This window comes from Camelus bactrianus, chromosome 11 (assembly GCF_048773025.1).
Source record: "Camelus bactrianus isolate YW-2024 breed Bactrian camel chromosome 11, ASM4877302v1, whole genome shotgun sequence".
Taxonomy (NCBI): domain Eukaryota; kingdom Metazoa; phylum Chordata; class Mammalia; order Artiodactyla; family Camelidae; genus Camelus; species Camelus bactrianus.
The window spans coordinates 53,972,442-53,989,701 of NC_133549.1; the positions used below are offsets into that span (position 1 = coordinate 53,972,442).

A 17,260-nucleotide genomic window follows, 5' to 3' on the forward strand; every position below is an offset into this window, starting at 1 on the left:
AAAAGACACATACTATACAATATTTGATGTAAAAATACTCTATAGACATTACAAGCATAATAAGAATCATTTTATCCTGAAATGCAGAATCACCCCTGAGAAAAAAATAATTATGTATGAAAAGACCATTATTTTTAAGCCCAAAGTTTTTGTATTTACTGAGAAGCAATGATTGATAAATTTCGTACATTATATAAACAAGCAAAAAACCAAGTCAACAAAGGAAAAGACTGTGTCTTGAAAAAGCAATTTATGAAGAACTTGAAAAGGTATGCTGAATGTAGTGACTAACGTCACATAAACACTCTTGAATTATCATACGTGCCTCTAAACACGTATAGACCCAGACACACACACACAGACACACACACAGACACACACACACACACACCAGAAAGAAACATTATGTTTTCCTTTCTTGAGATTATAAAGGAGCTTCATCTGAAAAAGTAGAAAAGAATCCACCAAGGAGAAACTAGTAAGCCAGCTCTGGTACTGCATTTTAATGGAAGGAAGGGAAGATGTGTTACTCTATTTTGAATAGTGTCTCTGTATTAGTCCTTGTAGTAGCTGATTTTTTTATAGTATCTCTTTAAAATTTTTTTTAAATGATCCATGAAATAGACTGCCATTTATGCTTTTCAGATAAAGAAATTAAGACTTACACAAATTAAGTCACTGTTAAAAGGAAGAACCCAACTTTATATCCAGACATAGCTAAAATTCATACTCAAGCCTCTCTGCATAACAAAAATAAGATTTGTAACAAAGTCAAGCTAACGATCCATTAGAGACTGGAGAGCATTTCCCTCAGGTTCTAGAATACAGACAAGCAAATAGTAGAAACCAAATAAAATGTTTCTGAATTAAAAAAATAATAATAAGTCTATTTCAAAGGGCAGACTATTGCAGTCACCCCTTCTGTATTTGTTATCCGTCTGAGTCATGACTAATGAGTTGAGGGATTTATAAATGTCTACAGCATTGATGAAGGAAGAGAAGCAATCGTATTTTGAATAATATATTAAAGTATTTAATAGCATCATAACTAGAAGCCTCTTCCCTTTAATACAAAGAAAATATGAACATCATATTAGTTTTCTACTTCTTCTGTAAATTAGTGGTTTAAAACAATACACATTATTATCTTAGATTTCTATAGGGCAGAGGGCTATCAGTGGGCTAAAATTAAGATGTAGGCAGGTCTACATTATTTTCTGGAGGCTCAAGGGGTGTATTCGTCTTGTTGCCTTTCCTAGCTTATGGAAGATGACTGCCTGCATTCCTAGGTTCATGGTCCCCTACCATCTTCAAAGCTAGCAATGGCCGAGCAAGTCCTTTTCATGCTGCATCACTGTTACTCTGACTGGCCTACCTTCTTTCACTTAAAAGGACCTTCATAATTACATTGACGCCACTTAGATAACACAAGACAACTGCCCCATCTCAAATTTTAACTTAATCACATCTGGGAAGTCCTTTTGCCATGAAAAATGACATATTAATAAACTAAGGATTAGATCATGGGTATCTCTTGGTGGAGGGAAATTTTTCTGCCTACAGCTGGCATATTACTGCTTTTGTTTAACAAAAGGTAAAATTCAGAGAAGATAGAAAAACTGTAAAGTGCTTACAGATGACAAATTTAGGAAAAGCAAAATTCTGTGAAATTACAAACATGGGACTTTTTGTAGTTTTCTTTCATGTACAAAAGACATTACCGACTCTGGTCACTAATGGCTTCCATGGGCTGAATGGTGTCTCCCTTACATTCACACGTTGAGGTTCTAGCCCCTAATGTAACTGTACTTGAGACAGAACCATTATGGAAGTAATTAAGGTTCAATGAGGTCATAAGTGTGGTTGGGCCTTGATCCAAAAAGACTAATGTCCTTATAAGAAGAGACACCCAAAGGCTAGTGTTCTCTCTCTCCCTCTGTGTCTCTCTTGGTCTCTCTGTCCCTACCACCCTTCCCTCCATGAGGACACCATAAGGAGGGATTATCTATCATCCAGGAAGAGAGATATCAGAGACCAACCCTGACACACCTTGACCTTCCAGAACTGTGAGAAAAAAAGAAAAAAAAAAGTCTTTTCCTTAAGCCACCTAGTCTATGGTATTTTGTTATCACAGCCCGAGTTGACTAAGACAATGATAATACTAATCACTTAATAATTGAGATTTTTCTCAGCTAAATGCTTTCCAAGCATTATTCCAATTTATCCCCATAACGGCATAGTATTATTGATTATATATGTTTTTTCCTTGAAGATAATAGGGCTTGGAGAGATTAACAATGTGTCTAAGATTACAGAGAAGATTCAGACTCAAATCTCTGACAATACATATTCTTAATCATTTCACTTCCTGGCCTCCCTTCAGTTTGGATAATTTAAAAAATCCAGCATAATCTTTAAGCCCTTCTAAAGTTTGTGATTTATGGAGAGACCAGGACAGGATGGTTGTGTCAATTAGCATAAAATTTTTATTTATACTTGGGTATTAGGTGTTTAGGTATACTTCTGTGCCTGAAACCACAGGAAGAATTAACTTTTTACTAAGTAATTTCTGAAGCTCTCTAAATTTTTATAAATGCCCTGGAGGATGAGAATACACAGTGATACCATGGGGCCAGGGAAAGCAATCCTACTGCTCAACTGCTTCGGGAAAATGGCTGAAAGACTATGTAGATTATCTGGTTTAAAATTAAAACTGCTCGGGGAAGTGTTTCTGTATATCCCTTGTTGAAAACATCCCACATCCCTACTTCATGAGCGCTTGAGGCAAGGTAGAAACACCTTCGATTCAAAATAAATCTTTTCCACGTACTTGAGTACTTTGGACTGATTTTGGACAAGGACAAAGGCCTGCTTTCTCATCTATAACCTGTTAGAAAACAATAGAATTATTTTGGTGATTAAATCTTGTAGTGAATATCTATGCTTATCAACACCATAAAAATGTAAAGCGTTAGAATTTTTGTCCATAAAAATTGAGAAGTGTTTTGTTATACATGCTGTTTTCGAAACACCTGCACAGTGTATGTAAACTATGTCAAAGTATATCTAATAGTACTTATATGTATACTGTGTAAGTACATGCTAGGATAAGTATATGTGAAGTAGTAAGAAATAATAGGCCTCTGTCCCTGGTTCTTGTCACAGAGCTCCTAAAACCCCTTGTAAGTAGGGGTACTAGTAGAATCTTTTGTTCTAGCATTTAGTCTTTGACCCGGGTTCCTGATACACAGCTCCTACGACCTTTGCAATTTCCTAAGCGACAGAAGTGTCTGACACCGAGTTTCCAAATCCCTTGAAATTTCCTGGGTGATGGGTGACAGGAATATCTTTTAGTTCTATAAGGAGGTGACTCTTCGTGTGTTCCTGGATGGGCACTGGTCACCAGAAAGACCAAGCCACGATTAGAAGCTTGGAACCTTCAGCCCTACTGCCCATTTGCCAAATTCCCTCATTTTCTATAATGATAGTATTACTTTTATATTTAAGAAAAGGTTAATGTTGAGTTTGTTACAATACTACAGGGAAAGAGAAAACAAGTTATAAAGCATCATATACATAAAAATTTAAAAAAAACCCAAATAAATTTCATTAGTTCCTTTTTATGCCTTTTCTAAAATGCCGTCTTTTGTATCTAAAAAGCCTGGAGAGACACCATGTGAACTGACTTTTTCCGCATCAACAAGTCCTAGATGATGCTATTTAAGCCTACAGTTTCCCCCCTAAAATCAAATGAACTTACATACTTGTTTGCTTAGTTTGTCTATAAGAAGATATTTCCCCAGGCACGTACGATTTAGTTGTAAAGACTTCACCAAAAAACAACGACTAAAGAAAAAAGTGACCTCGCAGAACACAATCTAATTATGCTCTGTCTATCTTTGCTTAGGTCCTGGTCGTCTGGTACACAACATATTTAATAATTAGATTTTTGCAGAAATTGTTGATGCAATACAAGGTAAAGCAATTTAACTACGGCTATTTAGTGCAATAAACAGGCTAAATTTAGTCCTTAGAAAGTACTTAATGAATACTTGTCAAATAGAGGTTCATAGTTCTTGCAATATGTCATTAAATTCAAGCATTATCTTTAATCTTCTCCAAAACATCTGAGAGAAAAAATAATTTTTTGATGCAATATAAACTTGTCAACTTTCAAAAGTTCAAGTAATCAGATACTTAAATTTTTAAGGATCAGTTGTAGTAAGAATGGAAAATCAATTTTCATTATGACAGAATGTGAAATCTAGCACTGGAGCTTTCAGGTAATATGTCACTTCTCCACACCTCTTTCTACACTGCCCACCTTAACATTTCATTCAAGCCACAGCCAGGTCCCAAACTGATTTTTGGTCAAGTAGAATTTTCTTGATTTGTCTGCTCAACTAACATTCCATCCTCCCTTATTTTGGATATTAAACTCTTATCTTTTCCCCCTTGGTTTAATATACCGTCATATTCCATGTTCTCTTAGTGGAACTGTCAGTCACAGTGTCTGCATCTCACCCTTGGCCAAAGGTCCATGTGTCAACTCAGGGTAATGAGATTCTCCTCCTCAGACACTTGATCTTTGAGCTACAAGCCCCATTATCCCAGCTGTCTTGATGATACTGCCCATAAAAACAGTGTTTTGAATTTCTGACTAAGATTGCTGAAGCTTATCTCTTTTTTTGTTCTTTCTTAGCTCCTATTCAGTTTTTCCTTTGACTGTGCAAGCCACCAAGTATTCTTCTATGTTCTTTTTAGTATAAGTCAGTCAGAATTGGTTCCTATTGCTTCAAACCAAATAACTGTTCCAAGTACAGCTGGGAAGAGCAATTTAGTCAACATCAGGGAATGGGGAGCACATCTTCCTACCTACATAAAAAGTTTGGATTTTCCATTCCAAGGTATCAAAGGCATTATAAACTGTAAACTTTCTGTTTAGTGTTGCAAAACTTAAGTATTATATTTTAGCATATTTTCCCCTTTTTATCCATGGATAATTTTATTATTTGATCATTCTTTTGGGGGAAAATGTTGTTTCTGTTTTTGTATGTATATTATCTGCTTGTTAATCAAGATAGGGGTACTGAAATCCAAAGATTCCAAAAGACGTCATGACTGTGTTCCTAAAATGTCACAGCCTACAACCACTGGTTATACAGAAAGCTTAGAAACATGTGGTCTCTCTGTATACAGTAATCTATAGGAGTAAATGAAGCACTGTTAATATGTGATTACTATATTTTTAAGTGTCACTTAGACATATCACAGCTAATAATAGCAATAGTAAGAATTACTATTACAGATTTTTTTATTGGGTGTTTCCAGTGTTCCAATAAGTTATTTTGTAGGCATCATTTTGCTTAAAATTTTCAAACACCCTTAGAGATATGGACATCTTCATCTTGATATAATGCTGAAGATTCTAAAGCTTAGATAGGATCAAAGATGTTTATGGAACCCAGGCCTGTCTGATACCAAAGTCAAGAATCTTAATTTATTATATTAGATTTTTAGGTATCTGCCTTTTTTTTTTCCTGCTGTTCTATTAAAGTAATTTTGATTTTACACTGTTTCATTGGCAAATCATCTGAATTACAACATTGTGCTTAATAAACTTTTTTTTTACAGAATTTCCATTTACCTCTTATCTTTTAATTTCATGTATATATGTTAATGTTTATGGAATATCATATGATAGGAAACTTCTGTAAATGAAATTGAGCAACTGGACTGGTTAGACTATCTAACTGTCTTGTGCTTTTTAATAAAATATAAACATACCAATCTCTATCAAGGAATCTTGATGGCAAGCATATGATGTAAATTAGTAACGGGAGACAGACTTTCAAAATTGAAAGTGACAGCATTTAAAATAATGATTTCCTTTAAGTTATTTGTCTGTAATTATTTTTAAGATATTACATAGGGGACTAATTAGGTACAAGACACCAAGAGGGAGAAAAACAGGAACAAGATTGATTAATTGAACTCATAAAAGTTCCTGGGAATAGAAAATGAATTAGCTTCAGGAGAAGAACTGACTACTAGACTTGTGTTTTGAATAATGATTAAAAAGAATGACAGGCTAAATTTATGTTTTTTACATCTGAAATATAAAACTCTCAATTTCTGCTTTTAAATTTGTATAATATATAAATTAAACTAAAATGCATAACTTATAAAATATAAACAGTAAAATCAGGAATGTTTAAGAATACAATAAATTTTTAAATTGTGTCTGTTGTGTAATTAAACCAAGAAATCCTTTATCTGTTATAGTTTTCCTTTCATCCACATACAAGACCTCTCTATTTATTTGATGTTAACTGTAGTCATTGTGTATCCCAAGTGCGATCCAAAATGTTTTCATTAGCCATAAATTTCCTTAAATATCTGTAACATTTGATGTTTTTTCCATCATCTACCTTTTTGGAAACACCTTCTTTCCTTTGACCATCATTTCACATTTTTTAAATCCTTTTTTCTGTAGGCTCTTTAATGGCTGTTCCTTTCTCGCACTCACTAGATGAATGGCTTCCCTCAAACTCAGTCTTTTGCTCTTTTCTCTGGTCAGTCTTTCAGAGACACAAGGCCAGACAGCCCTGGAGGCACATTAATTTTACTCTTTTGCCAGATTAACAAATACACACATCACTGGATGTGGGTTAGCTCAATAGATCCAAACTGCTTCTCCCTAATACAAGCTGCCTGGCTTCATCCGCTCACCAGATTTAGGACATATTTCCTTGACCTGGAAGGGCCCATTGTTACCTGGTCAATGATGTTCTTCCTTATCCTGACTTCCAAAGTCCCTTTAAATATGCAGAGCAGTATACCATTTTGAGTCTCTCACTTTTGGCTTCTTTTATGATGTGTTAAGGTATTGTGCAAATTAACTTCTTCTCTCTGTGGATGATGGATGCTGGATGATGGATGCTAGAAAGATGCTTTATTGCTTCGATGCCATTCTGTCTGATTTTCCCAATTAAAATTCATTTTACATTTATACCACGTGATGCTAGTGACTCTCTGCATAACAATCCTTTGACTTGAGTAATCATTCTATACAACTTATTCCAAAAATCTATGTGTCTAGTCTTCAACATCCTATGGAAGTTCAGTTCCTTATTTCTTTTTTTTTTTTAATTATTATTATTTTCTTTTTTGGGGGGGTGGGAGGTAATTAGGTTTACTTATATATTATTATTATTTTTAATGGAGGTACCGGGGATCAAACCCATGACCTCATGCATGCTAAGCATGCGCTTTACCACTGTGCTACCCCCACCACCCCCTCCCCAAGTTCCTTATTTCTAAGTACTTCTAGATTTCATTCATGTTACATAGGATCGAAAGTATAAAATTATCCATGATTTATTCCTTTCTTTTCATGGCCAGTCATCAGGACCTACTGACTTTTTTTTTTTTTTTTTTTGCATATGTCCTACATACATATTTCCCATCTCACTGGCTGGTGATGGTTAATTTTATGTGTCACCTTAAATGGACTAAGGGAAGTCCAGATAGCTGGTAAGAGATGATTTCTGAGTGTGTCTGTGTGGATGTTTTAGTATTTGAATTAATAGACTGAGCAAAAAAGATCACTGTCACCAGTGTGGTGAGCATTATTTCATTTACCGAAGGCTTGCATTTAATAGAGCTTAGTTTGTCCCTACTGAAATGGGAGTTTTTCTGAATCAAAAGGCATGGAGTTTCTATTGCACAGTTTGGGGGCTTCATGATTAATCAAATGATTGTTACTCTCAAATAGAACATACGGTTGCACAAGTATTTGTGAATGAGTGACTGGGCTCCCATTTTAAATTCAGACTTAATCCCAATTTAAATTCAGACTATTCAGACTAAAAAGGCAAAGAAAAAATTAAATTATTAACTGTATTAATTAAAGAGAAATTCCCATGAATAAAAAATATTATACCTTCTGTCATTAGGCTCTGGGGCCTAATCTTAGATGCAAGTTAAGGAGAACCATTTCATGCATTCCTGGACTATTAAATATTTTAATTTTAATCACCAATGGTAGCAATATAAAACATTTTCTTCAGAAAACACGATTTTTTTCTTCATAACACATGAGAAGATACACACATTATAATCTATACTCTAAGATGCTGACGACACATCTTTATTATTGGTTCAACAGATCACTTTTGTATCAATGGAAGAACATTGCCCCAATGCACATAGCTTCAGAAATGTATTAATAAAATTCTATAACCACTGTAAAATCACACTTTCAAGCCAAGCTATTTTGCACAATTAAATTGTTTTCTTGGGCATATAAATTTCTGTTTCACTAAAATATAATTATCTCAACTGCATATTTATATAACATGCCTAAAATGTTTGAGACAAAAATACCATAAAGGATATTAGTTTTCATACAGTAGTCTTCAAGTTTTAAAGTAGTAAAGTATAAATATAGTTTCTAACACTATGGTCATATGTTTAGAGTAAAAATATAAGGCTTTGAACATACTTTGATTCTAGGATCGCAAAAAAATAATATGTAATATGCTTCAATGTTGTTATCCAACTTACACATGGAATCCTTTTGTAAGTCAGTTAATCATGAGTAAACAGTCATTAGCATTATTTGTCACAGACCTTCTGTTTGGAACCAGAAAAGCCAAGGAAATGAAATGTATTACAAGCTTGTACCCTAAAGCAAAACTATAAAATGAAATCAATAGCATTTGAGTTGTTTTATTACCAGTTCAAGGTTTATCATAATTGCCCTATCATTTATCTCTGATTGAAAGGCTAGTTATTGCATCAAAACACAATGATATATTTATGCAAAGCTATGTTTTTTCCTTCTACATTTAAAGATAATTATAATTTTACCATAAAAGAAAAATTGCTTTTGTTTACATAAAGGTAAAAGTATAGTGATGACTTTGCAGCAGAAACATTGATAAAAGGTTCTGTGGAAGAGCTTCTGGACATAGGCTCCTTGAGACCTCTTTGGGACCAATAACTTCTACCCTGAAAACCCAGGAGACACTGAGCTGGTCAGAAAATATAGAGAACTCATACAGGGCTGTATGTCAATTATATTTCAACAAAACTAGAAGAAAAAAAGATATTTTGACTACACTCAGCTCTCCAGCCAGATAAAAATAGTATGCTTACTATGTATATATGGAACTGAATTATAATTATAGCCTACTTTTTCTTTTCTATTCTCCCTGTTATCTTGCTGATTTGAGGTAGTCTTTTTCCTGTTGTTGAATAAAACCTCAAGATATCCCATGCTTAAAAAATAAATATATTTAATTAATATAAAGTACTACGGTCATGATTACAGTTTTTAAAAAAGATTTGCTAGTTCAACATAGTAATCAATACTTCAAATTTCATTTAAAGATAGAACTTTTTCTCCCTTCCCAGCTAAGATGTGATCCTGGACAGTCTCCTACGTTTTGAGAATAGGTTGTAAGAGGTTTTTTTCTTCATTAATCACTTCTTCACCTATTTACTAGCAGCTGCTTTTTCACACCCAGGTTGCCATCATCAGGTGTTGGAGATTGAGGAGGAAAGACTGGTAAGGTAGTCAATCAAGTTTCTACTTAGTTATTACTGTAAAATAGTTGAACTCTTTTCGGTCAAACCTGTGTTTAAAACAGACTTTGTCACTGGGGCACTTTCAGCACGGGTGTGCTCTCCTGCAGGAACTTGATTTTGGAAGTACATCCCAACTACAATTGATCTCTGAACAACTCGGGTTTGAACTGCAAGGGTCCACCTTGGTTTTCAATAATGGGTATTTTTCAATAATAAATACTACAGTACTACCCAGTCCAGACCAAGGTTGGTTGAATTTGCTTTAAAAAAAAAAAAAGTTTTCTGTTAATTTGATTATTTTATTCATCATTTATTCATTCATTTGATCATCTATTTACTATATTACCAGCTACTTCCAAAGAAGATTAATGAAGTTTAAAAATAAAAGTTAGCAGTTAAGAAAGGGGAAAACACGTATCTAGAAGCCCTGGATGAAAAAAATCCAAAGCACTTGAAGGAAAATTTAATCCTAAACTTGGTAACAGCTAAGGCAGTGTGACAACCTAAGAAGGTGCATAGCTCCTATTTTCTTAAATTCATCGACTGTGAAAACAATTCCCTTGATTCAACAAATAGTTCAGATATCCTTGGATTAAAATATATATTTAGGGATTTGGGAAAGGTGATTAAGGTGACAACGTAACGTTTGAATCTTCCTGAATCCTCTTCATTACAAAAAGACAAGAGATTTGGATAGCCAACTATTAGGAGAAAGCATACTCTGGGCCTTTTGCACCCCTGCTTATCTTGCTGAATGTGCCAAAGTTGCAACGCCCCGGCACTGTTTCACCTGGGACACAGGACTCTTTATGCAGTTGGCGATTCTGAAAAGTGAGATAATGTCTTGCAGGAATGCACCACCTGGTATAGCAATTTATCTGCTCTCCCCTTTGACAAAGACTGGTTACTGCTTGCTATAAAAGTGCCAGAGTCTTTGAGTCCCCTCCTGGGGTGCAGTCCACTTGTGTGCAGGTCCCACCTGGCCCTGTACTGCCTGTGAGTTTGCAGCTTAGGGAGCTGCATCTCTATGCTGATTGCCATGCTGACACTCCTGCTAATAATGCTCCTGTGAGAAACAGGGCCCTTGTCTCTTAAGGAGGAATTTTTTGTGTCTTACCAACATCCGCAGAACTGTAGCAGGCTAAATTATTAACCTGTACAGTTATTTTTGTGGGAGTTCTCCTGCTTTTAGGTCTCTTTCTCACTAACAGATTTATTTAAGGAGGATAATAGCATCAAGTCAAAACCCAGCAGATAATATATACAAGTAAATAAGGCAACCAGCTAGCCTCCAGATCACAGAATATGAGCAGCTGGGGAAAACAACTGACAGAAACCAGATCTCTGCACTAACAGTAAGCATGATAATGTGATTTTAAGCAAGTTCGTAGCAGGTTAAGGGTTTCTGTTGGCCCTGAGAGCCAGTGAACGTTAAAGCTGCCAGCACACACTAAATGGAAAAGTTATTAAGCTCATATGAAGGCAGTAGCAGGACAGAACTCCACACTAAGGAGAAAGGAGAAAACAATAAAAGAAGAATATAACCTAAGTAGGACAGACACAAGAGGGGCAAAGAAAAGAAAATTTCTCAAAGTAAAATGGGAGTGCGGAAGAAAGCAAACAGATTTCTAAAAGTTGAAGGATAATTTTTAACACTTTATGAAAATAACTGAAACAGGTAATCTAGACCTGTGGATTAAGAAAGCTATCCTGAAATCATTCTAAGTTTACTTAAACACAAAAGTGAAATTATCCTGAAAGATGAAAAAGGCATAAGATGGAAACAGAAACATGAAAGACAGAAAAAGATATTGTCAAAGCCACAAAGGAAAAAGAATAACAAGCAAAATAATACCTCTTTAAAAAAAAAAGGTGTTTTTTTAAAAGCTGCAAACTGTACCATAGTATTTTGAAACAAACTAAAATAATTCATGAAAAAAGAGAAGATATGAAAGAAAAACCCACATCAGAAAAACTCATAAATGAAAATTTTTTTAAAATCTTAACTCAATGAAAACATTAGATTAGAGAGAAGGTAATACGAAAGACAGAAGTTTTACCACTTGTGTAAGAGGAGGCTGCATGACGAAAAACTTATTAATAAAATAGAAAACACAATAAAATTAAGAATTCAAGAAAACTTTCCTGAAGTAAGACTTATATGGATATATTACATATATGCAGAAAATAATCCAGAATAGCCAAGATAAAAACTATTCTAATAAATCAGCTGAACAAAAAAGAAAAGGAATACATTGTTTGGAAATTCAGAAACAAGACCAACATCCATGGGAAAAGAAAAACAGTTTGTCATCACACTTTCTGACAGTAATGCTTCACGTAAGGAGAGCGTGGAGTGAAATATTTAAGTCAAAGGAAGAAAATATGAGCCAAGGCTTTTATATGTAGCCATGTTTCTGTTCAATTATTAGGGCCTCAGAGAAACCTTGATTAATGCACAAGAACACAGGAAACAACATTCCTGTGAGCCTACTCAGGAGTCGACTAGAGAACAAGCTACCAACAACAAAATAACGTACTGGTGTTAATAGGGATAAAACAGTATTACTTCAAATTAAATGCGTGGGAAAAGGTAATAAATGAAGCAGAAGCATTGCTTACAGTAGAAAATATACAAATAGCAAAAAAGAAAAGAAAAAGAAAAAGGAGACTAAGTGTATTATGTAAAGTAGAAGTATTAGAACAAGGATTGGCAAACTACAGCTCCCCGGTCAAGTCCAGCCCACAGCCTGTTTATTACGTGTGATTTTATTGAGCACAGCTACATCCATTTGTCTACATACTGTCTCTCCCTTTTTTTAAACTTCAACGTTAGAGTTGAGCAGTTTCAACAGAGCCCAGATGGCCCACAGAACCAGAGATATCTGTGACCTCAGGAGTCACATTTGGAGTATGATGGTAAATCAGCTCACTATTTTGAAAACCAGTGAATTGAAAAAAGATTTTTTCCCAGCCTCTCCTATAGAAGTTGGACCTCAGAGTAATCAAATATTTGAAATAGAAAGATTTTTATAGAAATATTTTGGCTAATAAATATAGAAGAAATAAAAGAAAGGAATTAATAGTTAGGAAGAGACTAACAGTAGCTGCTATTACCACAAAAGGAGAGAGTCAGAGGGACTTGGTGTGCCTCCTCAAAGAAGGAGTGAATATCACTTATGATTTATTTCTTAAAAAAAAAAAAAAACAACTGGATCTAATCAAGACTCCAGATCTAATGACCAATTTATAGGAAATAAAGAAGACAAAGAAAATATTAAATGACCCATTGAAGGTACAATCATCAAAATCCAGGCTTCAGAGATCTGGTTTCCTGAACAAATAAATATCAAGGTGTACGCGAAGGAGTGACAGTGGTGAAGCCTAGAGATTACAAGACACCTAAAAGACCTATCAACCAGTTGCAAAGTATGAACGTTATCTGGATTCTGATATGAATGAATTTTTAATACAAGTAACAAATGGTTGATACTGAGGAATTTTTGTTAATTTGGGGAGAGTAATAAGGGTATTATGATTAAGTTTTAAGAGTCCTTATCTTGAAGATATATATATATATATATATATATATATATAACATTTACAGATAAAATATTATGTCTCTATCCTGTTTCAAAATAATGGAGTGAGGAAGTAATTAGGACTGTAAATGAAAAATTTGCCAGCTTGATAATGTTGAAGTCTGTAGTTGATACAAAGAGGTTCATTACAATAGTCTGTCGTTTTATTTATGTTCGAAATTTTCCACAGTAAAAGATTAAAATGTTTTAAACACTGCTAACGTCAAATTTTGGAAATGAGTTCTAAAGGTTTTTTTTTTCTAATTTAATTATTAATTTCCATTTAAATATTAAATCTAGTTACAGTATAGCTGTAAAACTTTCTTTGAAAATTATTTTATTAGTAAGTTCTTGGTAGAGAAATCACAATAAAATACTTCCTTAATGTATTAAATCTATTATGTTTATTACCTTTATTCACACGATGTGTGGTAGAGCTAAGGACCACAGGGCAGCTAATTCTGAAGAAGGGATGAACCTTTAAACAATTATTTAACCTTAATTTACATAATGGTCTTATTATTTGCATAGCTAATGGGTGGAGATTGGCCACTAACAGTCATTAATAAGTTTGAAACTGTGTTTCAGACACATGGGTTTATGTTTCAGATTCAAGAAGCAAAGGTCAGTTGTGACATTTTAACAACAATATTCAAAGCATTAGGTATTAAACAAACATTTAGCTTTTAGGTTTCATGCATTTCTGAGAGGATAATTCATGAATCTGCTAATTGATCTCACTTCACATGCATACTATGGCACAAAAAAGTATATACATGGGTGCATTAGCCAAGCTTTTGTTAGCTTTGGACTTACATTAAAATTACAATAATGAGAACTACTTGTATTATATTCATATATGAGATATCAGTATGTTTTTATTCCTAGAAATCAGAGCTATTCCTTGAAAAATGCCAGCTTCTACAACTTACATAATTAGCAATTTTTTTCTAATTCTAACTGTCCATTTGTCTCAAAGAAAGATGACAAATGGTTTTCAATTAACTTTTACATTAAATTTTATTTGCAATAGGTAGTTTATGTTATGTAATTTAGAACTACTCTAACCTTTCAACTCCTGGTTTAGTTAATTCAATTTACAATTTGAAGCATCCTCTATATTTTATAAAAATGTAATTGCCTGAGGTTTAAAGATTTTAAAAACTCAAATAATTGGTCTGCTGTATTTACACAATTTAATTATGAAGTGATACATAATCACTGAAGACAATTTAATTCCTTTAATTCCAGAGACATATTGTATATAATCTGATATTTTCCAAGGATTTGGTTGTGCTTTTACAAACAACTGTGCAGGCCTCTACATTAGATCAGTAAGTGAGATTTAGTAAATGAACAGGAGTGACTTATTTTTATGATCATCAATTGCTAAACTGACACAGAAAATGCTACAGTACATCTTTTGCCTCTTATTCTCATGTGCTCACCTTGCTCTCACAGTGCCCGCGCTCTCTCTCTCTCTCTGGCATTCATGTGGGTACCCTTGCTCTGGCTTGCATGGTCTCTAGTTTTTGTATTTTTCCTCTTTTAAAGATGCTGATAGATGCAGTGTTCTGATAGTATGATAGTACGTCCAGAAATGGTTCCAGACTAAAATATAAATGTTTCAGACCCTGTTTTACACTTAACATTTTCTCTGAGCCTCTGTTCCACTAATGGTTAAATTAAACCTGATTTTCCTGTGTTTTCTAGATTATAAAAACGTTTCCTGTTCATTGTAACAGCTTATGTATGACAATGCTGGGTAATAAAAAGATGGACTGCTTAGAGTGCAAAGATGTAGTAACTCAATGGGTGGAAAATAATAGCATTTATCCCATTTTTGGTAATACCTCTCAGAATCTCTGCTGGACCCCTTCACAAACTGGCTTTTACTTGCTTTCTGTATGGGTAAACTATATCACACTGAAATGCTGTAGAAAGGTTTTGGAGTCAAAAGATTTGAGCTTAAATCTCCCACTTTTCATTTACTGACAGTGTCATTTTTTTAAAAATCACTTAACCTTTTCTTGTAAAATAGGGATAATAAATCTCATTTCCTAGAAATGGGTGTGAACTGAATATAATGCTACATATAAATTATAATAAATGTCAGTCATTCTTTTTAAGATGCATTTTCCTCTCCTTTAAGAAAATCAAAGTACCAGAAGTACCACACATTTCAGGGATGTTATAGTAATCATGTGCCCATTAACAATATGTATTCCAAGGGGTTAGCCAGAACTTCACAGTGTGATTAAGGGCAAGGTTTTTATGTAAACATACACCAATAATGATGGTATTCCGATAATACTGTATACAAAATTTGAAAATAGTGTGTTATTACCTTCACATTTTAAGGAGTATGAAATCACTCTCCGCATTGTCATATATCAGCTCTAAAAAGGAACGGCCAATCATCTTCAAGTATTAATGAGCTATGTTATCCACTGAGAACTTTATTTCAGACATTTGTGCTTCATTAGAAAACAAGTAAAAACACCATAAAATTCTTATAGAATCCTTAAGTAATGCAACTCACTTTTCGAAGGAACGCGGAGATTGGCGAGGACCACTTCCAGGGAATCAGCTTGGACTCGAAGTACATAGCTTGTCCTTGTCTCATAATCCAGAGGGGCATTCACATAGATTACACCTGTGATGTTGTTCATTCCAAACTTATCTAGAATTAAAACACAATTCCTTGGTCACTCGCTTCATACTGTAAGGGAAAAGAATTCTCTTTAAGAGACACTGTGATTTTAAAAACACTTACATGTAATAAGAGCAATGTATTAAAATTACAAAATGCTGGCTTTGGGAAATTATGTTCCAGCTCTTGAATTGATCAACATCCGAACTTCCCTAACTGCATGTCTTGAAATTCTAGTTTTTCTGAGATTCTTCTGGAAATTGATGTTTCTATGTTCAATTAAATCTGGAAAACAATGCATACTATATCCCTCACCATAGATACTCATGATCTTCTACCATACTAAAGACTTCTAGAAATTTTGTATTAAAGAAATCTATTTAATCTAACTCAAGAAAGTATTTTATGATCTTACTTGATGATTGTATTTTTTATGATTTAGTGAATCTTATTATCCTCCAGATTTAGTGTTGTGGTAAGAACGCTTTAGGGAACAAACAGATAATTTAACATGTTGATTATTTAGAAAATATTTATTATTCTAAATATCCTAAAATATTTTCCCTTCAAGTCTATTTTTTAAAATAAATTTGCTCAAATATATTTGAGGCTAGGTCAGGGCTCACTGGCAAACTTTATAATATCTACCTCTTGCAGTCTCTGTACCTTTTCCTCACTTTGGTTTTTTTCATAGCATTTATCACTACCTAATACTATATATTTATTAGCTTAATGGTTGTTATTGTTTATCTCTTCTTATTGGACCATTAAATTCTATGAGGGCAAGGATCTGTCTGTTTTGTTTACTGCTCTATCCTTAGTAAGTAGAAGGGTAGTTAGTACATGATAGATGCCCAATAAATATTCATTGAATAAATTAATAAGCAAATGAGTTGAATGTAAGAGAATCATTTTGGTGGAGTGTGGTTGATACGTAGAGCCACTTTGCTACCTTCAAGGAAGAGAGTAGATAGGATCACACACAAAAAAATTAACAGAACAGACTGAGATAGCATAGCTTCAGTGAGATTGGTCATAAGTCCAAGGGAGAAGTCAGAATATTTAGGGACGAAGCATAACAACACAGGAGAAACAATGAAAGACAATCAGAAAAGTATGGTATTGAACCCTTGCTTCAGGGGCAGCAATTTCTAGTTTCTAGTTGGTCACTGAAGTACTTGAAAACAGCTTTTATAATTTCCTTGCAAATTCCTTTACAGCATTAACATTCATTCATTTATTTACCAAACATATATTAACTGTTTCTTGATCATCTACAACATTCCTGTCCATTTAACTTATAAAAAGGGAAAACCAGAGGACAACTAACCTGTGAGTAATTGGTGCAACAAAGAATCAGTGAGACAGACTGAGTGATGAACTTACTCTCACAGGCTAGCAAATCATTCTGTTCTCAGTGAAAAGTGATTGG

The 17,260-nt window shown here is 34.0% G+C and overlaps 1 protein-coding gene across 3 annotated transcripts in view; it reads right to left on the bottom strand.

Moving 5' to 3' along the window:
• Positions 1-17,260, bottom strand: part of PCDH15 (protocadherin related 15) — a 721,184-nt gene that overhangs the window by 84,256 nt on the left and 619,668 nt on the right. For all 3 annotated transcript variants that reach the window (XM_074374029.1, XM_074374028.1, XM_074374030.1), the window contains exon 25: positions 15,718-15,858. In XM_074374029.1, coding sequence (XP_074230130.1) covers positions 15,718-15,858 — 141 coding nt within the window. The remainder of the gene's footprint in view (positions 1-15,717; positions 15,859-17,260) is intronic.